The sequence below is a fragment of the Bacillus rossius genome, chromosome 16 (genome assembly GCF_032445375.1).
Source record: "Bacillus rossius redtenbacheri isolate Brsri chromosome 16, Brsri_v3, whole genome shotgun sequence".
Classification (NCBI taxonomy): domain Eukaryota; kingdom Metazoa; phylum Arthropoda; class Insecta; order Phasmatodea; family Bacillidae; genus Bacillus; species Bacillus rossius.
The window spans coordinates 30,587,848-30,615,643 of NC_086343.1; the positions used below are offsets into that span (position 1 = coordinate 30,587,848).

Genomic DNA, 27,796 nt, shown 5'->3' on the forward strand with positions numbered 1-27,796 from the left:
TATATATTTGGTTTTTTTTCTCGTTGGTATTCCCATCAAAACAATATATATATATATATATATATATATATATATATATATATATATATATATATTAGGGTTGTGCGAATTTTCGGTATACCGATACCGAAATCGAAATTTTGCTACTTTCATTTTCGATTTCGGTAAGAATTTCATCTGTCGAAGTTCGTTTTTAGCGAAATATTTCGAGCCAAACGAAAGTTCAATAGCTTACCGAAGTTCGTTTGTTCTAATTGAAAAAGAACTCGTAATTTAATAAAAATGTACAGTAGAATACCGGTACAATAACGTACCTTATTATTACATATATTTCACTTTAACGTATTTTTTTTAAGTCCCCGCCAAAAATCGTATCTTCGCCATGCAAAACGGTTTCAGTTTAAAGTATCATATTTTCACTATAACGTATAAATTCTACTAGAAGCGTGGCATTACTACACCAAAATTTACTTAAACTGGTAAATAAATTTCCAGCTAAATGATTAATGTAGTAGAACAAAGATACACAAATACCACCGCAACGTATTTTCTAACCTCTAAATTCTCAAAACAAAGTTAACAAACAGTTGCGCGCACAACCATAGATTATACCGTACGTAGTATGCGACGTGAGCAACACAACACCATTCGATACATCGAAAGACGGAGGTTTGAGAGAAGTATTAATTATTTAGACAAAAGTGTTACGCTACGCTAAAAATACTGTTTGATGTCTGTGCCGGGATTGTGTATTGTTATTGTTGAGTTTATTTTCTGGTTACGTTATTTAGACACCGCATTGTATTTGTGCTACAATAAGAATATGAATGATCCTGGAGATAAAAAGAAACAAAAGCAATTCACGCTTAAGTAAAAAGTGGATATACTCAGAGAACTAGACAAGGGGAAAAAAGCAAGTCGCAGTTGCGAATACATATGGCATTGCAGCTCTCCTGTAGCTATTTTTTTTATATATTTTTTTCTCTTTGTAAAGATATGTATGCATGTTTCAGTACTAAGTACAAAAACTTGAGGTACCTGTAAGTACTTAGCACTGAGATTCTACTGTAATGTCTTTATATGATTTGCTTGTTATTACTAATAATGTAATAACATATGCAAATCATATAAATACATTAATAAGAAAAAAGATTTCCATTACGATTAATTTACGTGGTGATGAAAAAAACTCACATTAAAGAAAATACGGTAAAATCATATTTTGAACAAACATGGCAGATAAAGTAAACAAAATTCAACCGTGATTACAGTAGGCCTAGGTATCAAAACAAAATCATGCAATATTTGAAAAATTACCTGATTCATTTGCTTTCAAACAGTAGTGTAGGTACTATATTCGTAAAACATACATTCCAGAACTGTTAGTACACTATTTAGTATTTACTGTATACACATAAACAAAGAACGTACCTACTTTTATTCGCGCACAGCCAAACAAAAACATTGTCGTCTGCTTTATTTAAATTTTACATACTCTGTCTGGCATATAAAATCCTCATAATATACAGCCAATTAGACAAAAAGGTCAACAAGTCACTGCATGTAATGACCACTTGGCAGCAACCATTTGTTATGTTTTGTTTTGACCATGTCCCTTGCCTGGTCTACAGCTTCCTGAGCTAACCATGTGTGACAGTGGTGCAAGATGGCGGCCGTTCCGCAGTATTCACGTATTTTTTCATCAGTACCATGCACGTGATAAATATATTATCATAGACTGCGACATTACAACTGTAAAGGAAATAGTCTGTGCGCTGAAAGATCTGGATTGATTCTTGAAATTTACGAGTGACATGGGGCTGTGTTGTGTGGTCTAGGGCGGATGTTGATTATATTAAATAGTAATATTTATATATATATCAAAAGGTACCAAAATGATTTATGTAATAGAATTTATTACTGAAGAGCAAATTTTGGGGCACTTTTTTCTTTGTTAATTAAAAAATTTCGCTTAACTTTCGTTAAGAATATATTTATCTCATAGAAAAATTCATTTTCGTTTCACTTTCGCGAAACTTGATAAATTTTCTTTCACGTTCATTTCGTGTGGATATAGTCACTTTCGCACATCCCTAATATATATATATATATATATAGAGAGAGAGAGAGAGAGAGAGAGAGAGAGAGAGAGAGAGAGACTCTCACACACACTCACTCACACACACTCACTCTCACACACTCTCTCACACACACACTCTCTCTCACACTCTCTCTCTCACACAGACACTCTCTCACACACACACATGCGCGTGTTTAATTCACATTATAATAAGCTGCTTTATCAAAAAGAAATGAATGATGAGTGTTGGTCTTCTTCGAAAAATAATTACGGTAATGTACCAGTGAAATGTAACGCTATACTGAAACGAAAACCGACGAATTCTTAAGCTAACTAAAAATGCCAGCAGCTTAGTATTGTGATTTGGTAACCAACAACAGCTGGAATTTACCTGGAAAAATTCTAAAAGCAAGCAGCTGTGACTGGGCCCAGTTTACAGAATGTGCCAAACCATAGAAAGCCGGATTAAAGACTTTTCATTGTAGTTAGTTCACTGTAGTTATCTGCCTGTGACCTTCCTGGCCATGCTGGCCATGTGCGGAGCAATGCATCGGTTCAACATTGGATGCTCCTGTGAGAAGCTGTGTTTAAATTACTTTTCTTTCTTCCATCCTGATTTTGGTATTTCATTTTCTCTTGAAATCACATCAGAAAAGTCCTGGGATGTTTCCTTACGATAGACCTAGACCATGGCTAATTATTTTTACAATTTCACCGACTTGTGACTTATCTCCATCCATAATGATGAGACATGAATAGGGATGGGGCGACCGAATCCAATATCCGCCGAATCCGCCGAATCCTAGGGATTCGAAGCTTCGGCGGATCTGATATAGGATTCGTCAAAGGATTCGGTTTTTTACTATTAACGGGAAAAAATACAGTAAAACTCGCTTACGATGTCCCGCATGGTAGGTTTTTCCGTATAAAGCGTATAAATTGCCCGAGGTCTCGTCATTTACACCATTTAATGTGTGATATAAAGTCCGTTAAAATTTTTTCTGAAACTTCCTGTCTCAAATAATGGCGCACCTAAATATGAAGAAAAGACAAATGAACAACAACATACGAAGAAATATGGATGATGTACCATAACTACAGTACAAACCCAATAGTTATTTTAAGATAATTCCCAAATAAGATCAATAGATTCTTTGTAGAATACCATAATTACTACAGAAGCATGATAGCTACCATATTTGCACTATAGTTACCGTAACAACCGAGATGTATATTTACCGTGATAGTAATGTATTATTTATTTATGACATATTAAAATAAAGAACATTGTTGAAAAAAAAAAATTGGATGTTAAACTTTGATATGTACGGTTGGCACATGTTGCTAAGAAATAATGCGATGTGAAAGAATGCAGTACTACTACGAAAAGTGAAAATGGTACTTGTGGATTTTTAGGTTATGGCAGTCTCTTTCGTTTTTCAGTAATATCGGCCGAAAATTAACAAGAGTACTGTATCGGAAGTCGGCAGAAATGCCGATTCAACTAAATATTGGCAAAATCGGCTTCTTCAATACAGCTCTACATTTAATGACATGAGTAAACATATTTCAGACTTCAGGATATTGAAAAAGACTTTAATTTCCATGTAGGTTTATTGTGTGTACTTATGTTTTTTTTTTTGCAAGTGTAAATTGAATGAAGTAAAATGCTTTTATTTTTATTACTTTCAATGATTAAACTTTAATGACCAGTTACAGATATTTGTGACACTAATTTTGAGGTTAAGCAATTTTACTAAAGCATTCCAGCCAAGCAGGTTGCCAGCGAGAGACGCTTCTCTTCTGCTGGAAACACTATCTCCAATCGTAGAGCTAATTTAACTCCTGAACGTGCAGAACAAATTATTGTTCTGCATGATAGATTAAAGAACAGAATTTAATAAGACTCTGTGACAATCTCTCTCAGAATTATTGTGCTGAAAAGTGGAAATGTTGAAACAATGTGAATGTACTTTTCAAACAACATGATTTTTGGTGCTAAGTTTGTTGAAGCTCAGTAAGGACTCCAGAAAAATTGACAAGGATGAAATTTTTCCAAAGATATGTTACATTTACACAAACATATACTTGGTTATGTTAGTTGGATGATATCAGTTACTAATGAACCAATGGAAACAGGTAAGGTTCAATGGAAAAAAATGTTATTTTTTTCTAGCAGTGCAAAATGTAAACACACTCTGTAAATAGTTACCCAAAATTAATAAGCCCACTTAATTTTAATATTTTATTCAAACATTATACTAAGTTTAAGATAAAACTAATTTCCCAAAAGTGTAACTGTACCACAAAAGCTCGAGCTCGGCTCGAAGTAAAATTATTAGGCTCGCAGACCTCTAGCTTATTTATAGAAGAAATCCTAACCGCTAATCTGTACTAAAACTGAAATTTCTCAAGAAAAATTTTTTGCCTTTATACACACTTGTACCAGAAATGTACCAAACTACATGTGATAAAGTCAAGGGACTTTTAGTGCTAGCAGAATACATCTCACTTACATTAGATATGTAGACATAATCTGTTAAAAGATTCGGGTTTGGGTTCGAGATTCGGCAATTCCAGTCGAGGATTTGAGTTAGGATTCGGATACGAGGAAATCAGGATTCGCCCCATCCCTAGACATGAACAAAAATTAAGTTTTAAAAAATCCTTGCCAGGCACACAACAATACTATGGTCAAAGCTGGGCTTTGAATTGCAGCTTTCGAAGCACCAAGTTTTGTCATGGATTGTTGCATTTGAAAGCTGAGAAATGTCACGCAAAAAACCATTTTGTTGGGTCACAGTTCCGTCTCAAAAACCTCTGTCAAAATATAGACTTGTTGATTATGTCAGTTCATAGAGACAGTTACAAGTTGTTGGTGGGGGTAGGGGGGGGGGGGGGAATGATAGTGTCAACACCACTTGATGGCCACACACACACTCACAGGACGTGCACACACACAAACTGGCTGGTTTATTTTTAGTTTTCCTCTTCAGCCGAATGCTGATGCCGGCTGCGGCTGGGTGAATGGCTTGGCGGCCAGGCAGATGTAGCTCAGTGTCGCCATTCATAGTGCTTTAAACGCAATATTCGGATATTTTACCTAAACTATTTATACTTACTCATAACATACTTATTAAAAAAAACAACACAAGAGCGTTAATTACACACATACTCAAGAGACAATGCAATTATAAATTTTTTGTAACTGAATTTTTAAATTCACATAAGAATCACATTATACTTTTTAAAACTGAAATTCTGCGTAAAACATGTAACCCATATGCGGGTAAATACTGTAAATTTTATTTTTGATCTTTGAGGCTTATATTTGGATACAAGTGGCACATATATTCGAGGAAACTGGGACTGGATCCACGGCTACTTCCCAGTTATTGCAGTCAGTGTTGAACACGAGGCGGGGGACGGTGCAGGTACAGCAGGCGGGCAGCAGCGGGGCTGCGCAGGTGGCGACCCTGGTCAAGACGGTGGGGTCGTCGCAGAGCGTCACCATCCCGGTGGCCAGCATGACGCTGCCCGGCGTCAAGAGCCCGTCCCAGCAGCACCAGCTGCGCCAGCTGGCGCTCCACCAGCACCTCATGCAGCGCAAGCTGCCCGCGCAGAAGGTGGCGCAGTTGGCCCAGGTATACCTGCCCTTCCGTCACCAGTCGGAGCGTTTTCTGCACTGACATTACAGTGGAATCCCGCTGATGCGACCCCTCACGGTTCCTGGAAAAACCGACTTATAAACGGAATGGTCGCAATAGAGAATTCGGGCCAACACATAGCGCCCAACAAAGTCAATTTTACTCAAATTTTCGACTTTCTCTGCTTAAATTTTTCACGGTTTCTCAAAAAATGGTCGTATAAACGGAATGGATGCATCAGAGGGGTGTCACATTGGCAGGATTCTACTGTATTTGACCTTTTTTTTAATTAATTTTTATCATATAATAACCAGTGTACTGTATTTAAACAACAAATACAGTAGAACCTGTCTAATTTGATCTTTTGTATTTCCAAAAAAAATTTATAGGTGTAAAAAAATTGCTTTCAAAATTTTATCATTACAACAACCAGGTGAATTTCCAGTTGATGGCTGTTATAATCCTATTAATTTTGCATTCTGTGTGCATCTTTTCAAATTTAGCCGTCCCCCTCTTTCCCCCCCCCCCCCCCCCATCTCCCATCCTTTTTTTTCGAGTCATGGTTTTCTTTGAAGAGGTGGGGTGCGGGGGGGGGGGGGGGGGGGCAAATACCTTTTTATAAAGAATCATCTATCCCCCTATTGAAGCGGTCCTCCCCCAGAATTTGTATTTCAAGGTGGAAAATGGTGCTATTTAAGCAGTTTTATATTCTAAAAATTGATTACACAGCACTTTCTTTGACCCCGTTTGCCCCCAATTCAAGTTTTCAGAAGGGGGGGGGAGGGGCAAAATACCCCCCGCCTGTTGTTGCGCCCCTGTGCCTCGGATACTCAAGTTCGCAACAGCTCCGACAGCTCCAGCTGCAGGCACCTACTCCCGAGAATGTACAAGAACAGTGTTACATCCTTCCCTATGAAGCAGGCCCGTGGGGGCCGACTGACGGAGGACGCTGGTGTTGCAGGTAGCTGGGAAGGGCGGGCTGCCCACGCAGCTGATCGTGCAGTCGCCCAAGACTCTGCAGGGCAACGTCACCATGCAGCAGATACACCACCTGGTGAAGACCGTGCAGCAGCCTCACATCACGCACGTACGTACGGCTGGCCTCTGAGCCACCAGGGCGGAAGCTCTTTCCCACTTCCAGGTAGCTTAGACCATGCCTGAGCTAGAAGCTAATTGCTGTTATGTAGGTATTCAGGAACTGATTATGTCGCAACAAAGGCTTGGGGAAATGTTTGGTCACTTTAAACTGCATGATTACGGACATCATAGATTACAAATGGGAACCTGGATAAGGGAGTGTATATCTTCTCAGAAGTGGAGTTATTTTTAAAAATTCTTGTCAAATTGCAAGATATGTATGTTATTTTGTGTGCTTTTGTTTGAAGGCTTAGAATCTTTAAATTAAATATAATCTGTTTTGTATTTCCATAAATAATATTTTGAAAATGTCTTAACTTACTGCATTTAAAACTTAAAGTGCAGAAGAATCATGTCAAAGTTAATTTTATTCATCTTTCTGTTTTAGCAGTATTTGAGAGAGCTTTTTTGGTGCCTTTTTAGTCAGTATGAGTGATTTACAGGGCTTCTCTTAAAACAGAAAGTGGCGGGTACATATAAAAAGGATTGAGTTTCTGCGGAAGAAAAGCCGTCATTCAGATTGAGGTATTAAAAGTTAAAGTAAAGAACGTGTGGATGGACAGTGATTGCTTGACCGTGAGAGAGTAGCGAGGAGGAGGCGACCTTCACTGGCAAAAGGAAGCAAAGAGATGAAGTGATAGGGAGTTATACAAAAGATATACAGAACAGCCGCACAGCAGGGTATACGTATGAAGTTTGGCCAAAACAAAATTTCAATGGTTGAAAAAAAAAAAATAGTAGAGAACTTGTTTGTTCTTAATTACATTAGCAGCAACTTTTATTCTATGTATTATTTTCTCATGCATTGTTTTTGAGATACTTTTGCCAAGAAATTTGTGAAAATCAAGGGTTTGTTAAATGAGAGCCCTGTTATTGTAGAAATAAGTGTAAAAGAAATACCGTATTTACTCGTGTATAGCGCGCCCTCGTGTATAGCGCGCACCACGATTTTTGCAACAAATTCCAAAGAAAAAAATTATTTTTTTCCCGTAAATAAATTGTACTAACATTTTGTGGTACCTGTTAAGTAATTACGTATGAAACAAATGATAATTTAAATTGATGTGTGGTGATGCGTCAGGAAAATACTTAAACTCTGCTGTGTAGACGGAAGATAATGAAGCGCTGTATCGTCACAACTGGTACGTGGGCGGGAGGAAGGGAGGCAGGCAGGAATGTGACACGGAGGATGAGATGACTCACCGGTAGCAGCTGCGACGAAGCGAAGGAAGTGGGAGGGGGACTGGTGTCAACATTCTCTCTCTCTCTCTTTTATTTTACTAGCTGTAGAGAGGGAGGTCTAAAAATAAACAAGAGACCTGCGAGCTTGCGCGCGCACGTGCGTGTGTGCGTGTGCGCGTGTGTGTGTGTGTGTGTGTGTGTGTGTGAAAGAGAGGCCTTGTTGCTTGTGCGTATGTGTGGGGGCTGGCCAGAAACGTCACCCGTCAACCGGCAGTTAACGACTTCCACTCCTCCCTGCCTCATCTACTCACTTTTTTTTTTTTTCCGTGTATAGCGCGCATCCTTATTTTTTTCCTTTACTTGAGGGAAAAAAAGGGCGCGCTATACACGAGTATATACGGTATATTTTTCGAGTTCATCATGATCACGACATGTTCAGGTCTGTATTTACGAAACACATGATTTCCACATGATATTCCGAACTCAAGGCTCTGTTTGCAGTCAAGGTCCGCTGTCCGCCTTTCGATCCTTTCTATGAACCGGCATGCAAAAATGAACCAGAAGATTAATATCACAATTACGTAGGTTGAGTTCCAAGCTTTAAAATTTCTTGGATGCTAGTAAGTGAACTATGTTTAAATTTACTGGCTACCCTGTTACATATACCAAATACAACTTCCAGTTTGGGGTAAGTACTTTATAGATTGTAAATAGGGATGGGGCGAATCCTGATTTCCTCGAATCCGATTCCTAACTCAAATCCTCGACTGGAATTGCCGAATCTCGAATCCAAACCCGAATCTTTTAACAGATGATGTCCTCATGTCTAATGTGAGATGTATTCTGCTTGCACTAAAAGTCCCTTGACTTTATCACATGTAGTTTGATACATTTCTGGTATAGCCTAAGTGTATAATAAAGACAAAAAATTTTCTTGAGAAATTTCAGTTTTAGTACAGATTAGCGGTTAGGATTTTTTTCTATAAATAAGCTAGAGGTCTGCGAGCCTAATAATTTTACTTCGAGCCGAGCTCGAGCTTTTGTGGTACAGTTACACTTTTGGGAAATTAGTTTTATCTTAAACTTAGTATAATGTTTGAATAAAGTATTAAAATGAAGTGGGTTTTATTAATTTTGGGTAACTATTTACAGTGTGTGTTTACATTTTGCACTGCTAGAAAAAAATAACATTTTTTTTTCCATTGACTCTTACCTGTTTCCATTGGTTCATTAGTAACTGATATCATCCAACTAACATAACCAAGTATATGTTTGTGTAAATGTAACATATCTTTGGAAAAATTTCATCCTTGTCAATTTTTCTGGAGTCCTTACTGAGCTTCAACAAACTTAGCACCAAAAATCATGTTGTTTGAAAAGTACATTCACATTGTTTCAACATTTCCACTTTTCAGCACAATAATTCTGAGAGAGATTGTCACAGAGTCTTATTAAATTCTGTTCTTTAATCTATCATGCAGAACAATAATTTGTTCTGCACGTTCAGGAGTTAAATTAGCTCTACGATTGGAGATAGTGTTTCCAGCAGAAGAGAAGCGTCTCTCGCTGGCAACCTGCTTGGCTGGAATGCTTTAGTAAAATTGCTTAACCTCAAAATTAGTGTCACAAATATCTGTAACTGGTCATTAAAGTTTAATCATTGAAAGTAATAAAAATAAAAGCATTTTACTTCATTCAATTTACACTTGCAAAAAAAAAAACATAAGTACACACAATAAACCTACATGGAAATTAAAGTCTTTTTCAATATCCTGAAGTCTGAAATATGTTTACTCATGTCATTAAATGTAGAGCTGTATTGAAGAAGCCGATTTTGCCAATATTTAGTTGAATCGGCATTTCTGCCGACTTCCGATACAGTACTCTTGTTAATTTTCGGCCGATATTACTGAAAAACGAAAGAGACTGCCATAACCTAAAAATCCACGAGTACCATTTTCACTTTTCGTAGTAGTACTGCATTCTTTCACATCGCATTATTTCTTAGCAACATGTGCCAACTGTACATATCAAAGTTTAACATCCAATTTTTTTTTTTCAACAATGTTCTTTAATTTAATATGTCATAAATAAATAATACATTACTATCACGGTGAATATACATCTCGGTTGTTACGGTAACTATAGTGCAAATATGGTAGCTATTATGCTTCTGTAGTAACTATGGTATCTACAAATAATCTTGTTCTTTTTATGGTAATTATCTTAAAATAACTATTGGGTTTGTACTGTAGTTGTGGTACATCATCCATATTTCTTCGTATGTTGTTGTTCATTTGTCTTTTCTTCAGATTTACGTGCGCCATTATTTGAGACAGGAAGTTTCAGAAAAAATTTTACGGGCTTTATATCACACATTTAATGGCGTAAATGATGAGACCTCGGGTAATTTAAACGCTTTATACGGAAAAACCTACCATGCGGGAACTCGTAAGCGAGTTTTACTGTTGTTTTTTTTTTTTTTCCGTAAATAGTAAAAAACCGAATCCTTTGACGAATCTTATATCAGACCCGCCGAATCTTCGAATCCCTAGGATTCGGCGGATTCGGCGGATATTGGATTCGGTCGCCCCATCCCTAATTGTAAAACCAAACTCTAAAGTCTTATCAAAATAGAGACTTAATTTAGTTGTTACAATTTTCAATCACGAGTTTACAAAGTTATCCGTCGGCACAGAAGGAGCATATCATAAATTAAAATTACTCCTCTTGTTGCTACTCCCCAATGGAAAATGTGGCTTGAAAGAAAATAGCTACTCGCCTTCTATCATTGTCTCGAACAAAGGGGTTGCTCTGCAAGTTTGAATGATGTCCGTTACAGCAACTGGACTCGCCCTCCTGAAGAGTCCAGGTAACTTCCTTCTTATCATCTGAAGTTGCCTTCTCTGAAGCCACATGCCGATCCTTCACTGCTAGGAGATCTCCACAGATCCTCTTGTTCTTCTGGCGAATGGCTCTACTCGCTGAGGGATACTCCCTTTATGGGAATATTTTCTTTCCCCGGCCATTTTTAGATTTCTAACTTAAGAATTGTCAAGTTCTTGTGAATAGTTTGTTTTTTATTGTATCTGAAAATTACCCTGGAATCTTAAGAAAATTTTATTTGAAGGTCTTTTAAAGGTCCTGCGATTGGTTCAGTAGGTATTTGTACACACCTTGTGGAGTATTGGCACAAGTGTAGACTGTAGAGTGAAACACGCGAGGTGCTACCGGGAGGGCGGCAGGCCTGCAGTGTTGTTTGCCGCAGGTGTCGAGCGGCGGGGCGACGGCCGGCCAGGTCATCTCCCACACGATGCTGGCCAAGGCCCCGCAGGTGTCGGCTGCCACGGGCCGCCTCATCTCCGCCAGTGCCGCGCAGCCCGGCCTCAAGCAGATACAGGTCAGTGCCGGCAAACCTCGGCCGGAGTTCAGGGCTTTTATATCCCGGCAGTATTGTCTCCCTGTGGTGATATCTTACCATTGTCATTCCGTGCTTCCACTTGCACTTACAGTAAAACACCGTTTTAACGAACTTCATTAGAGCGAACAATTCATTACTACGAACTATGCCTTTGGTCCCGTCAGACGTCCATATAACATAACGTAAAAAAATTTCACTAGTACGAATTTTCTCGCTCAAATTTTTAAAATATTCTATAAATATTCATTTGAACGAACAGTTTTCTGCCTGGCACGGTAAACGACAAACGGATAAAATCGTCGCCATTCACCCACAAACTGCCATCATATTTATTTTAATACGCGCCATAGATGACTGCAGTGGACTAGTGTTGAAATTAATGCACAAAACTGGTGTAGCGGCTAAAGCGCTGCATTGTGGTGTTCGCTGACATTACTCTTTGTTCTATGCTCGCACGTGTTCTACATCATAAATTATTGCTACATACATATCTCTGGTCGTTTCCTTGTTTATTGTTTTGAGAAACGTGGCTATACTACAAGTATAACTTATTTTTACGGGAAGCCTATAACTCACATAGTTTTGGTTCCCTGCAAGAATATCTGAAGTTTTGCGTTTTGGTATTAACGCCACTTCAGCCGCTAAATCAGAAGTTTCCAATGAAAACAAGCATGTTGTGACTAACCTAACCTAACCCTTCGATTTTTTTTAATTTCAATTTTTGAGAGAAATCCGAAGTTGCACGAACGTGCTAGGGAACCGAAACTACGCGAGTTGTAGGCTTCCCTATTTTTACATGTGTCGGGTCCATTTGTTTTTATAGTTTAAAAAACCGTACTACTGAACATGTCTTCTAGGAAACGAAAGGCGATTGATGTGAAACTGGAAATGTTAAAAGCAGTAGATAAAGGAAATAAAAAGACTGATGTGGCTAAAAAGTTCGGTATCTCCAAATCAATATTATCCACAATTCTCACCCAGCGATCCAGTTGGGAAGACAATAAAATGTAAAAAAAATTTCCTAACTTTTAAATTTTATATTTTTGATTTATTACAGCTTGTCTTGATTCCAAAGGTAGGCTTACTGTTTTGGTAAACAACTTACCTACATAGTATTTCTGTACGATACTAGTATGTATGTAGTACTTATGTATCTTGATCCCAAAGTATAACTGTTATAAAGTTATTGATGCTTGTACCACTCATATTGGTATTAGATTTTCTACTTTGTTTTTAAACAAGATCGAGTTATGTTAAAAACCCCAAATCAGGCAATCATTGTGATTTCGGTATAAAGAACTTCATTATAACAAACTGCCATAATTTTGGTCCCTTCATGTTCTTTATAACAGGGTGGCCACTCACCGGGAAAACCGGGAAAACCGGGATTTATCAGGGAAATCACGTTGATCGGGAATTATCAGGGAAATTTCAGGGAATTTTTTTAATAACCGGGAATTTTTTGTGTCATGTATATTTCCGCAGAGCTGCCAACCATTACGGATTTTTCGTAATTATTACAGATTTAACACACATCGCTGGTTTATTACGGAAACGAGGCTTTGTGCTGCTGGGTAACGGAAAAAAATTTCATTTCTGGTGTGCGTGTTTTGTGAACGCAGTTCGAATACATCACGTGGTTGCGCACATAACGGAACTAATAAATGTGCGCATGTACTGTCAAAATAAGTAGATTAATTCTTTTGTTTTGTAATAGAAATGGTAAGGTATACGTCCGTTGTACGATACAAATAGTACATATTCTCGGACTTTTCGTTTGTTAGCTACTACATCACAATAATTTTTGTACGGTACTTTGGCTAACCTGTGTTGTGTTAATTACTTTCTTGAAAGCCATTTTTTTCATCAAAGTGTTTTTGTCGTGTCTACAGACATGAAACCATTTTATGTTGTTCGATAGTGTTGTGTTCTTCAGTGCCGGTTGTAGAAATGAAGCGTGTGACAGAAAAAATGTGTATCTGGGGCAAAAAAAAAAAGTACGTTATTCTTCAGAACTTTCGACCAAACTATTCAAAAGAATGGCCATGCTTTTCATATTCAAATGTTTTGGAACGCCACGCGTTTTGTAATGTATGCACGTGTAACTTTTCGATTGCACATGGTGGAAGGGATGACTGTAGACGGCATATTGAATCAAAGAAAAATGCAGAACATTTTAAAGCCGTGGCGAGCAATAAATCTATATCGCCGTTTTTCGCTACATCTGAAGAAACAAAAGTAACAAACGCAGAGTTATTGTTTTAAAGTTTTTTGGTAGAACACAATTTACCGATAGCAGTAGCCGATCATTCGGGTAATTTGTATAGAGCAATGTTTCCGGACTCAAAAATTGCACAGAAATACAGCTGTGCGAGAGCAAAAACATCTGCCTTAGTGGAGTATATGGCTGGTGAAACTAAATTGAAACTGTTGAATCTTTAGTAAGTGAACCATTTGCTTTAGCTACAGATGGGAGTACTGATTGAAATGCAGTGAAGATGTATCTATTAGTTGTTTCATTTTTAAATCAAACACAAGGTAAAATTTGCACTGTACTGTTATCCCTTGTTGAGAGTACTAAGACTAAGAATATTTCACAACTAGAAATGTTACACTTCATAAATGAATGTAAGAAAACTTATCAAAAGGTGTGTGAAAAAATATTTGAGCGCTCGCCACTGAAATACCCCATTACTAGGGACAGGAAACATTCGCGGGTTCAATGACCTATAGGATGAACTCCATAGTTCTGCGTACTCTCGGTCAAATGCCACCCACTCATTGGCTGCTGTCTTGTGAGACGTCCCAACGTAGCAGCCTGTGATTCGATAAAGCTTTGGTCGGGTGTTTCTCATTGGCCCAGAGTCATCCAGGTGAGTAGTGAGCCAATAGCAGAGGCAGCACTGAGGTATAACTATTTGTATTTTAGCCTATCGCGAAATGAATTCGCGAATTTTTGCGGTCTCTAGACATAAAACAAAACACAGACTGCAGATCATTGAAAGGGACGCTATAATGTAAAGTGACATATTTAAAATGTATTATGTTATTTCACGAACTTCTGTATGTACTATATAATGAAGAAAATACAGCAGGGTGCTAAAATATGAGTAATCTCTTTCTATAATATTATATTTTTTCATCAAAAGTATGTTTTTTTTTTTTGTAATTGTAAATATCAGGGAAATTTTGAATTTTTAATCAGGGAAATCAGGGAAAAATCAGGGAATATTTTTGGTGACTGTGAGTGGCCACCATGTATAATGAAGCTCTACTGTAATTACCGTATTGGCCCGGATATAAGGCGACCCCGAATATAAGGCGACCTGCAGTTTCAGGAGGCCAAACAAATGTAAAAATAATTTTGGTAGAAATTAATGTGAAAATTCATTAGACATACATTTTGTGTTGATAAATCCTTTTTGCATTTATGTATAACAATTAATTTATATTTATCACATTACTTATTTAAAAAAAGTTTGAATGGCCTACCCTAAAAGTAAAAAGAAAACAATTAGAAAATATTAAAATACAGCATTAAAATACGGCATTTTACTTTCCGTTTCACTTAAGCTACGTATTACTATTTAGTAGTGTGTTAAACGTAACTAAGCAAACAAAGAATGCAGCTTGCCGGAACAAAACAAGTGGCTAGCTGCCATGGTGAAGCATACGGCCATGAATAACTTCGGTGACGTGACCGCGAATGTTTGTCCATATTACTCTCTGACCTATGAATTTTAAAGAATAATCTATGATAATTATGTTGTTTGAACGGTTTTACATTAATAAAGAGTGGTTTACTGTGAAATTATTAAAATAGTTTTTGAAGCAAATTACCAAATTCCTGTAAATATGGCGTCTTCGTGCATGTTCGGCAATGTTCGTTTTACAACAAAGAAATATTGTGGAAAGACAGTTGGCAGCCGTGAATTTCCAAACATTACATCTGAAATGTTCTTAACATTTTCTGTTTGTAAAAGTAAACAATTGTTCTGAAAATAACTTTAATAGTTTAGAACAAATATTTCCGTTAAAAATCTGAAAATAAATTACCGTAAACGTTAACACATGATTTTACACAAAGCACAAATATGAATTGTGTAATAAAAGGTTGCCATTTTGAGATGCTTCAACTTTCACATTTTTACTCAAGAACAAATATTTTAATTTTCAACTTTAAACAATTGTGAATTACTGCTATATTGGGTGGATTTATCGTTTTCCCCGTGTGAGGTAACAAAGTTATAGTTAATATAAAAAATTGTGAACATTTTGTTTAACAATGTTTCTACTGTAGCTTTCAGCTTGGAACTAATGTTTGCGGTGCTGACGTCTTGGGTGCGAAAATAAGGCGACTTCCAATTTTCGCATGTCTCGTTTATGTATAAATGGTCACCTTATATTCGGACCAATACGGTACCCATGCTCACAGTCACACGCGCACGCGCATTATACACACACACACACACAACACACACACACACACACACACTTAAAACATTTTTGGGACATTTTTCGTTCCTGGTTCATACTGTATAAACAGAACAGAGAATTCCATGGAAGGAATTAATCATATAAACATCACAGCTTGGGCGAACACAGTGGGCTAACGACGAGACAGTTGCACCAACAGCCCGTGTACAGGTCACAGAAATCTCAAAAGTCCTGGAAAAAATGTTTACGGTGCTGGATGTCACAAAATTTTAATTTATAGCAGCCTTTGGCTAACATGATTTTGGTGTCATGATGGCTTGCTAAAAGAAATTTTTAGTCCCACGTTTAATATAAATAGATGGAGACAGTTCATTTCAAATCAAGTGCAAACAATCTCTGAAAATAATGAATAATGCAGCCTTTCGCGACCATTGTCTGGAGTTGCTTGATTTCTGGGTTGTAGCCGCGTCGTGAAATGTTTGCCTTCGAGGCGGCTACAATCCAGAAGCCAGTTATCTCTGAATATGTTTTAGCTGTATAAAATGAAAATCCGAACTTTTCTGTGAACAGTATATGTTCACTAAAACCCTGTTAAGACATTTTTCAAGGGACTGGATAGTAGGGGGAGCACGCCGGTTCTGGGACACTGTAAACAAAGCGACAGGTGCACCTGCACCTGTCGTGCACCTGTCGTGAACAGGTGCAGGTGCGACAGGTGTTTTTTCGACAGGTGTTTTTTGACAGGTGTTTTTCTGACAGGTGCATGTGTGACAGGTGTTTTTCTGACAGGTGCATGTGTGACAGGTGTTTTTCTGACAGGTGCATGTGTGACAGGTGTTTTTCCTGACAGGTGCTTGTCTGGGTTGGTGACGTCACGTGGAGGGTGGTTGGATGTATTGATCGTGAGCCAACTTCGGTAGGATCGATATATCTCGTCGGGTAACTTCGGGCGTGTTCGTTGCGGAGGGGGAGGTGGAGGGTGAGGGGGTGCGTGTGTGTATGTTTCTAAATGAGGGAGCTAGGTAGCGCTAGTGTCGCGCGCCGGAATTATTTTTTACAAGTATAAAAATGTGAGGGGTGGCGACGGTTGGATTTGAACCTTCGTTTCTGGATCGTTAGTCCGTCATGCTAACCACAGGACCACAAGACCATATTGGAGAAAATAATTTCAGATGTTGTATATATATGCTTATAAAATATTTATTTTTTTAAAGAGAAGGTATATATATATATATTTTTTATAGTGCTAGTCGGCAAATTTAAAAACGGGCGGCCGCCATGTTTATTTTTTTTATAGTGTTAAGCGGTAAATTTAAACGAGGCGCATCGGCTGCTATGCGGCCGCCATGTTTATTTTTTTTATAGTGCTAGTCGGCCAATTTAAACAGCGGGAAATTTAAAAAAAATATATATATATATATAGTGTCGGCTGCTAGTCGGCCGCCATGTTTTATTTTTTTTATAGTGCTAAGCGGGAAATTTAAAAAAAACGGGCCGGCCGCCATGTTTATTTCAACATTGGAAAAAAAAATAATAATTTCGACTGCTAGGAAGTAACCAGAACAGCCAACTTTGGAAAAAAAAATTAAATAATATTATATATATGTATGACAATCGATTGCTGAAAGTCGCCATCTTGTAGTACAGCATACCAGGCCGCCGTCTTGTAGCATAGCACACCAGGCCGCCATCTTGTAGCACAGCATACCAGGCCGCCATCTTTTTTTTCTTCCCCATTTATAGTCATTGGTTTTTTGCATTTCTCTCAAGTTTGAAAATAAAAGAAAGTATTATTTCGTCAGCCACTACTCTATGACTATAGTAGTAGTAGTAGTAGTAGTAGTAGTAGTAGATGTCAAATTTTGAAGAAAAAAACACACACTGAAGTGTAGCCATGTTTTCTTATAGTACTAGACCAGTATAGTTATAGTATGCTTAATTTGGTGTGTAGCATGTCTGTCTATAATAATAAATAAAAAAAGCTATAGGCATTAATTTATGGTTATAGCGTGTTATGATAAAAAAATAATTATACTTTACGTATTTTAGCGAATTCAAACACATTTGTTGTGTTAAAGACATAATGTTCTCTCGTAGTGTGTGTATTGTGGAAATGAAACATATATACAGTAGTATTAATTATTAAAAAAAATAATATTATTTATAATATATATATATATCACCAAATTTTATTTTTAATAAAAAAGTATGCTTATTACGTCACTTGTCATTTAAAAGAAAAGGTATTGTGCATTTATAGGCATTATATATATATAAAAATTAAAATATATGTTTTCCCAAGGGGTGTTGGAGCCGCGCAGAGGACGATGGCGCGTACTCCCAACGGCCCTTTCGTTCGTCCCCCCCAGTCTAATTTTTTTAAATTTAAATAATGACTCAGACAGCCAGGTGTCCGCATAGGGGACGCCGCTCGCAGAGGGGTGCTGGCTGCAACCGAAGACCGCTTCGAACCCTTCGTCCCCCAGTGTAATTTTTTTTATTTAAATAATGACTCATACACTGGCAGCTGTCCGCTCGCAGAGGGGTGGCGGCCGCCGCAGCCGAAGAGAGAACTGTATACAAATGTAATTTCTTCCAAAGTTAAAATATATATATTTTTTCCCCAACACTTAAAAAAAATATTACGTCTATCTGGTGTGTTAGTTACCTGTACCTGCCATTTGATTAATACCAGGTAAAAGTAACTTGTAATAATAATAATAATAATATTTTGCCATAGTCTCGGAAAATATTACGTCTGCCTGGTGTGTTAGTTACCTGTACCTGCCATTTGATTAATACCAGGTAAAAGTAACTTGTAATAATATTATTATTTTTGCCATAGTCTGGTTTACGTGAATGTTTCTGTTCAACTATAATGTATGTATGTATGTATGTATATATTATTTTTTCACACAGCAGTTTTTTTTTACGAGTAGCGCATTGCTACAAAAATTATATTAAATAGTACGTTTATTTTTCCAAACAAAAACAGAGTTTTAAACATTAACAGCAGTCTACCATGACCGCATAGTTCTTTACACGTATTACCAATTTTCTGCATACTAAGTTACCAGCCACAAGTAACACATAATGGGTATTGAAATAATGTAGTCAACACAACGATATTACTTAGTTTAAAAAAAAAAATTTATTTTTTACCCCCTCCCCTACCCCGCGGGGCGTCCATTGCCATCAGTTTGGCCACGACTTCGCCGCTAGGCAGAGCCGGCACCTTCTGCTTCGTAGCAGGTAGCCGGACCCCTCTTTTTTCGTCGGCTGTTAGCGGCCGACCCCAGGGACATGTCCCAGAGGGGCCCGCCACCAACATCAGCGGCGAAGTCTTGGCCGGCGGTGTTGGAGGAGGAGGGGGAGACGACGGCCCTTCCAGCAGGTCTTCTGCGAAGAAGGCCGCCGCAATGTCGGCTGGTATACTGGTCCCCACACCCTCCTCCACCTCTTTCTCGAAGAAATAAGGCCGCCAACGCTATAAGGACACAGATCTTTATGTCCCCAAGGTAATGTGCTGACACCGTCTTCAGAAAGCCAACGCTTATCGTCTCCTGAAGACAGTGCTTCCTTGTTCACTCGCTCCGTAAACACGGCGTGGCCTCGCGAACGGAAATGGTATTGACTGCCTAGAATCCGTGAATTTTTAAGCAAGCAATCCAGGTAATGAGGGCACAGAAGTGATCGGATTACGTTGGCCTTAACTCCTTTCGCTTTACGCATACAAGAACCATCCTCCATCTTGTATGCGTAGAGTTTCGGGCGAAGACCCACGTATTCCGTAATGATCTTGCCAGCGGCTTCATCTTTCATCACCCCTGTTACACCCTTGTTGACTAAGGGGAAGCGTTGATCATTACCTGGCGCATAATTTGACGTGTCGAAACGTGAAGCTAAGTCGGGTCGAATGGAATCGTAAACGTTATCACACTGAACGTGGTTAATTAACGAATCAGTGTCCGAGTACAAGAGATGCAGAGACTGTGGAGGGAATTTTTTTTGCATGTAGTTATAATGAAAGTCGTATAAAATCAATTTTGACAAATCTAAAATGGCGACACCCGTGTACAAAGGTTTATCGAAGGTTATCGAACCTTTCTGCAACTCTATGAGAACTAGATTTTCATCGACGATTTGCCGACCCTTGAATGTCGGACGACCAATCAGCTCGGCTGCCCCATAAATACTTTCGTAACACGAAGCGATGCGAATGTCTCTGTGTTTTCTAGAATCCTCTAAACTTTTCCCGTAAACAGCATTCGATAGTAACTTAAAAAACGATTTTTCGAAGGGATTCGCAGCCTGGGCACGACGCTCAGCATTAAAGGTTATATAATCTTTCATCCAGGCCGCCTGTTCAAACCGCAGCACGCGGTGAACCTGGCCGATGACCGCCCCATACCGAACGTAGTGCCGCAGTGTTTTAGCATGAACAACATAATTGTTACGCGGCGCGAGAGTTAACAATAATTTACTCATTCGCCCGTTTGGCGGTACGCCATTCACAGGGGCCAGAGGCAGATCTGATAGGCGGTCGTGACAATCATCGGGAAAGGTCAAATCCACTTCCGCGAAATATGACGTATCGCCATCTATGTCAATGGCGTTGAAATCCCAACTCGCATACTCATCCCTGGGAACCCACTCAAATTTGCCCACGGGAAGTTTATCTAACATTGTGTGAGCATACAAAGCGTTTACATCGAAATAGCAGATGTACGAAGACAGAAGGCTCGGGTCGTGAGTGGACATGTGAACATTATTGGCTTTCGCGTGACGTCGACTAACGTTTGTTATACCTCCACGAACGGCTGACTCTAGGAAGAGGTATATATCCGGGTCGGTTATCAGCTCAAGACGCGCACCGGTTTTAAATAAAAGTGCATCCCATGCGAGCGAGGGAGCGGTAATGTAATGGGCAGGATCTAATGAATAATATTGTAAGCAAACTAAACGAAACGACTCGAATATGTCGGCCAGCAAACAAGTATCCACCTTAAGATAACTAAGTGCGTACTCTTTCAATGTGGCACAATGGAAGACGTCCCAAGCATTTTGAGCGTGAGTATAGTCCAGATCACTCACGTCCGTGCCACTCATTACGTTATGGAACGCTTCCTTTGATGGTAGCGAGGCAGTCTGCAAATGTTCACTAGATTTAACAAAATCATAGGGAAAAACACCTTTACGAGTAGCTAACTGAAACTGTGCGTCATCTGGAAACATTGAACGGGTGACTTTCAATTTATCTGGCGTGAGATTGCCAGCGAGAGTTTCCAGAGATGAATTTAAAAAGTTAAGTGAATCTATGAATCTAAGACGCACAGTGCGCATGCCTCGTTGCGCATTATCTGAAATGGGTATGTATTTTGTAATGCACTTGTAGCTCTCCATTGTAACTCCAAGGACTTTGACACTGCCGGGGTTCTCCACAACGAAGGAACCGTCCGGCTGTGCAATCCGCCGCGAAACTAAATGTTGCATTAAAAAGTGGGCATCGTAATTTTGCAAATTATGAAAATCCGCGACGAGTTGATTCTTTTGCATCCTGAAAGCCAGGTTGCATTTAGAATGGGCATAACCACGTATTTCACCAGTAAAATGGCAGTGATCGAGCACCGTCTGCCCAGCCAATACCTTCTGACAGATATGGCAATGTGTTTGACTCGCAAGCCTTGCAGAGACGGCCGGGGTCGGTGTCTTAATAGTAATGGTCTTTGAATAAATATCGCAAACCCACTGTCATTGAAACTAATTCTGCGATCATTTCAGCAATACAATTATCACCCTCGAATTGCACATACTTGGTCAAAGAGCTATCGTACCCACATACTAACAAAATGCTACATGCATAAGGCACGTGTTCGTTTACCCGCGTAGTGCTAGAAGACTCGTCACCGGGCAAACAGGTGGGGAAAGGCTTCAGGTAACACTCGGTGTCACAGTACGCAATAAAGCCTAGGCGGTCCTGTTTTGCAAAGTTTGTAAATTGCAAATATTGTTCTCTTCTGTAGGGAAACAGGTCCGCACTGCTTGATGCTGGCTGCAGAGAACATTGTGTGAATTTAATCTGTCTTCGCTTGTAAAATACTGAAGACAGCGCTCGCAAATCCATTTCTTATGTTGCGTCTTGGACAATTGTGTATGCAATAATCTGGACATTGATTTTATGTAAACAAAATGTAGGTGCTCTGTCGCGCCACTCGAACGAATCGCCAATATATTTACATGTCTCTCTCTTCGCTCAGAGGATACGCGAAGAGGCTGGATCGAGGATTCAGATTTGCCACTAAAACATTCGTCAACGATATTCCCCTTAGAATCTACGCAAGCGTAAACATTAATGGAAATATCATTGTTCCTCTCAAATGTTTTAATCTGATGCGAGTGGAGGGAAACGTCAAGCCATTCGTATTAAAATACACGAGTGGATTTGGATACGAAGTGGCTCGAGAAACATTGCCTTCCACCGTCGACACACCTGCCATGACGGCATACAGGAAACAGTGCTGCTCGGGACACTCAATGTTAACACAAGCTTTCCTATTGTACAAAAACGCCGGCAATTTCGTGTGCGTTGCGCCAACCGTGAAAACTCTATAGCTTGAAACATGTACATCCATGTTAATCAATCTTTTTAGAGCCCAGCCACTGCCACGCGCACCGAAATCACTAACGTGTTTATTGATTTCCGGAATGAATGTTGAATCGTAGATTTCCCCTACCTCATCAGAGTGCAGTATCGCGGTTGAGTGAGTTGTGAAATGAAAAGTTTCACTCTCGTTTCCCTCCGCAGATTCCTTAACAAATGAAGCCGAGAGTGAAACGTAAACTTTAAAGGGGCGAATTAATTCGTTAGTTAAGTCCAGAAAGGGAACCCTACATCTCTGTAGAAACCGGTCCAAGTCCGGATCGACATTTTCAATATCATTTCCAATTCGAAAGTCCACTATCTTGTTAGCAAATGCAGTGTTCAAGGTAACACCCTCCAGACGAGGCAAGACGTCGGGCCCCTGCGCCAACTCCACCCCTGACCCCCGCCCACCATCGCGAGAGTCAGGGATAGAAGGCCCAGCTTCATTAAGACGGAGTCGCTTTGCCTCGGGGGAAGAAGAACGGGAAGACATATTAAGAGAAAAGAGATAGAAAATAGAGAGAGAGAGGGAAATTACGTTCAACAGTGAGCACAAAGCTAAAACAAAAAGAAAAGAATAAAATTTAGTAGACGTAGTTATGGAGTATGGGTTTGACATAATAATTTTAAATTAATTTTATTTCTTCAGAAAACTATGATAGGTTGTACACGAAATCTCCCATCCGTTTGCAAGATTTTAAAATAATTTTTTTTTAGAGAATATCTCTAGATGGAAATATTTTCTAAAAAAAAAAAAAACATTTACGTATTAATGAAGTAGGAAACGTTAATAAATTATAGATGGTAAATGCGAAAACATTGTGTGGTAGTAAAAGGTGAAGAAAGTTGAAGTTTAATATTATTTTCATGTTAAATGAAAAAAAAGAATATTTCCATTCAAAATGATAATAATATCATCCTAACATTTCAAACAGCTTAGTAAGATATTATTTTCACGTTAAATGAAAAAAAGAATATTTCCATTCAAGATGATAATAATATCATCCTAACATTTCAAACAGCTTAGTAAATACATTTACAGTAAATGGTATCTATCTATCTTACCTTTGCTGGAAAAAACAGGAGGCGCAGCTCTGCTCGTCGAGGTAGCAGCAGTGCGGCGGCAGCAGCAGTGCGGCGACTGATCAGAGACTGTGGCCCCTCACAGTCTGTGGCGTTTATATATTTAACTAATGTGGCAAGATGGCTGCCAGCGTTTTTTTTTTACTCTGGGAACCCCTCTCGCCGCAGCGCGTTGCGTCTGGTAATTTTTTTTTACAACTTACCACCCCTCCCTCCAGACGGATCTCACCCCAGTAACACAATGAACAGGCTAGTATTCAAATAATATAACAAGTAATAACATTTACAGTTTTTATTCAAAAGTCACTCTTCAAACCACTCCTCATACAATAAATAAATTATACACATAACAAATTACATGAAGAGTTTTTTCACAAAACGACGTATTAATTAAAAAAATATTATGACTCTTTAATCAGAGTCCAAAATTACTTATAAAACTGTTCATAATAGACCACACTTATATGTGTTTTAAATTACAACAATAAAATTACATTGAAACGTTTTTTCACAAAACGACGTATTAATTAAAAAAATATTATGACTCTTTAATCAGAGTCCAAAATTACTTATAAAACTGTTCATAATAGACCACACTTATGTGTGTTTTAAATTACAACAATAAAATTACATTAAAACATTTTTTTCACAAAACGATGTATTAAATTTAAAAAAATATATTATGACTCTTTAATCAGAGTCCAAACACACGTAGATTATACTGTTCATGTGTGTGTTTTAAATTACAACAAATAATTGATATGAAGAGGTTTTTTCCACAAAAACCACGTATTAAATTAATAAAGCACAAGTCATAAAACTTACAGTTTGTTATACATTTCTATGATTACAGTACGTAGGGCTATTTTGGCATTGCTTAGGTCTCTTTCGTGCTGGTTCTGCTGTACGTTGTGATCACCATCTTGACTGACGGGTCCCAGATGGCTGAGGTCTCGGGTTCGAGTCTTGCGCGGTGCATACGTTGCGGGCGCTCTCCGCTGACATTTCTTGCGCGCTGGTTTCGCAGGCTCGATGATAGCTGATGCACAGTCGGGTGAATGCAGTTCTGGCATTTGCAAGGCGTGATTGTAGACTTCGTCGACACTGCAAGGCAATGGCGTGTCTTTTCGCATGTAATTAACTGCACAACGTCCGTACGAATTGCACTGATTAACTTCCAGGGGTAAATCGTTAGTGTCCGGGTTTATAATCTGAACAGTGTGAAAGTGACCGTCACAACTCTCCACATAGTTCTTCAGGATGCCATTATTCCAGATTGAGTACTCCACCACTGATAAACCACGAGACAGGTTTTCATAATGGTTACCCGGATTAAACGACATGTTTACTCGACCGAGGCTCACTCCACACTGAGCTGAGGCTCTGTTTGTCTTTTAGCAATTATACGTATGGCTTCCATAAATAAACTTGCAATGTATTCACAGAGGGTGTTACAACACGCTGACTCACAACAGTTCATGGTTTGTTTATTTATTTAATTTTTTTAGAAAAGTTTACGTTTCGTCGATAGCTTGAATCCGACATATGGCGCAAGAGGTAATGATTTAGACATTTAAAAGTTTGACTCTTTTATTACTTTTGCACGGTAAATAGGACATAGGTGTCCTACACACGGTGTGTTCAGGTCGTCATCGTCTCCCAACAAAACATCGTACGTTTTCTTCCGACAATGATCGGTTCCGGTACAGCGCTCTATGAAAGTTTCATCATTTTTAACTCTAGAGGTCCTGAGTTCATCAACGGTTGTTGGATGTTTAGCCAGCGGATGGCATAAGTGCACGTAACAGTTCTTATCTTCACAGTGAAACGATGTTAACAGTCTCATGGTAGTATATGGGAATGATTTATCCCAACACATGCGATAATGGATATTATCGCGACACGATTCAAAGTATACAGGCAGGCGTTCACAATCCTTCTCAATGTCGTAATATCTAACACGGTATTCGACACAGTGCAGGCTAGAATGCACGTAAAGATATCTAGTTTCTTGACAGTCGTACATTAGCTGCGGTAAAGTGTGAGTTAACCTAGGATCCGCTATTCTGTGTTTCTTCGCTTTTTCTCGCCATCGGCGTGAAGCCAAAGAAATAGGAATGTCATAGAAGTTTCGGTCACTTTGATTATCACTAAAACCATCATCTGACAATTGTTCTGGGTTCGTATCTAAATAACGAACATCCTCGAACAGCGGCATGGGAACGTCCAGATGTTCACCGGAAGCTAGTCTTAAGCCTGCGGGATACGGCCCGCGGATGTGTCTAGACTTTTCCCTCTTGGTCTTGATGGGGTCTCGGCCCCAGATGGGTGGGAACATGGCGGACGTCACTCACCGGAGCTGTTACTGGCGAAGACGGGCGGGTGGCGGCTGGCGGCAGATGTCTAGCCGCGACAGCGGCCGTCCTCCTCCTCCTCCTCGTCGGAGCCGTCCGCGGTGTGCAGGTCGCAGATGTCCGGGTTGCACGGCACACTCCACGAGTGGTTGCCCCCGTCGAGGAATGTTGCGTGTGTGAACGAATCACACGATTCACTCCAGGCAACCACCGTGCCGTTGGGACGAAGCACCTCGAACTCAACAAAACCTTGCTCCTGGCCGGGCCACACCTGCACCACCTCATCTGCGGCCTCGACGAGCAGAGTTTCCAGAGAGCATGGGAGGTGTGTGTCCGGCCGTAGGAGTCTTACGCTGCAGTTTTGCTGAGTGCAAGGCAGCTCTATCACTTCCTTGTCTGCGTCCTCGCGAACCAGGTGTCCCAACGCTGTGCACACGTGCAACCACTGGCGACCGTCCGCCGTCTCGAAGTTCACGCGACCGCAGCCGAGCAACACATCCCGATACAGCGTTTCCGGATTAAACTGCATTTGTACGAAGAGTGGCTTGGATAGTGACTAGGCTCCCCTACGAACGACGCGTTACATTTATAGCACCGAGGGTGGCCACCCCACCGGGCTCCCCCATCCCTACGAGCGACGCTTTCAATTTATTGTATCGGGGGGGAAGCAAGCAGGGTCTGGCGTCGCTTGGCAATTCTCCAACGCCCAAGCCCTAAGCAGCGCGGCGTTATGTCGTGACGTAACGGGCCGTGCACGGCTATTATCTTGCGTATACATTTTATTCAGTTCTTTCAGTGACGGACATCCGAGCTCGGTCTGAGCATCCTGAATATTAACATGTTTTTTACACAACTTTGCAAGCCACCTTTTTTGCTCTACGCCTGCCACCATTACGGTTCCGCTGATGTGTCCTGACAGGATGTTTTGCAACGAAGTATACGGAAACAGACCGTCATCCCAATGGATGCCGTGGAAATGTCTAGTTAACCAAGAATTTGTTCTCTGGTAATTTCTGTGGAGGTACTTCCACGAGTATGGCGGCTGAAATGTTCTCGTAATTATCTCCCCTTCGTCATTAGCCAGACTTATCTCTTTTAAGACGAAACCGTGCTGAGAGTAGCATCCCTGGAGGTTGGCATACAGCATGACGTCCCAGGGAAGACTGCGTTATCACTTACATTACATTAGAAATTTAATAGATTTGTCTCTCGGGTTATACGAAACCAATCTATCGTGCAGAATTAGTGCGAATGCTTGAGTGCCGACGGGAATATTTCTCGTTGTGGTAATTTCTATTCTACAATCCACGACTCCTCCAATCATCTTATCGTTCTGTTTAGACACATCAAACACAAAGAGAGGAGCCATATCTTTAAATTTCTCCGGATCGAGAAGTGGTGATGATTGACGACCGTAATATGAGTCTTGAAATTCCGCGTACATGTTATACACCAGCAGATAGCTATCATTAGGAAAATTACTATCCAGGTTTGTGTACGGATAGGATTCCGAATTCAAAAAAACTTTCACATTCTTAATGTCAACATGATCAAAATTTGATTTATCACCGGCGACGTTGTTTTGCCTACCCGTTTGAAATGCGACTATTATATATCTAGGCTTTTCCGTATTAAATGATGTTTTCACGGACCAATGTACCGATTGAGATTGAGGCAGGGCCGGATACGTTTCGAGGCTCCAGGATCGGAAAGCAATGTCTATGTTTTTTCCTTTTTCAACCATTTTACGCAAACGAATCCTCTGTGCGGTAGAAACGGTTACATGAGGCATTAGCCAATCGATGCTCGTGA

General features: G+C 39.6%; 1 protein-coding gene across 1 annotated transcript in view; it reads left to right on the top strand.

Moving 5' to 3' along the window:
- The window catches only part of LOC134540351 (helicase domino), a 329,560-nt gene that overhangs the window by 271,272 nt on the left and 30,492 nt on the right, over positions 1-27,796 (top strand). The window contains exons 40-42 of the mRNA XM_063383024.1: positions 5,515-5,724; positions 6,689-6,814; positions 11,315-11,446. Of these exons, the coding sequence (XP_063239094.1) occupies positions 5,515-5,724; positions 6,689-6,814; positions 11,315-11,446 (468 nt within the window). The remainder of the gene's footprint in view (positions 1-5,514; positions 5,725-6,688; positions 6,815-11,314; positions 11,447-27,796) is intronic.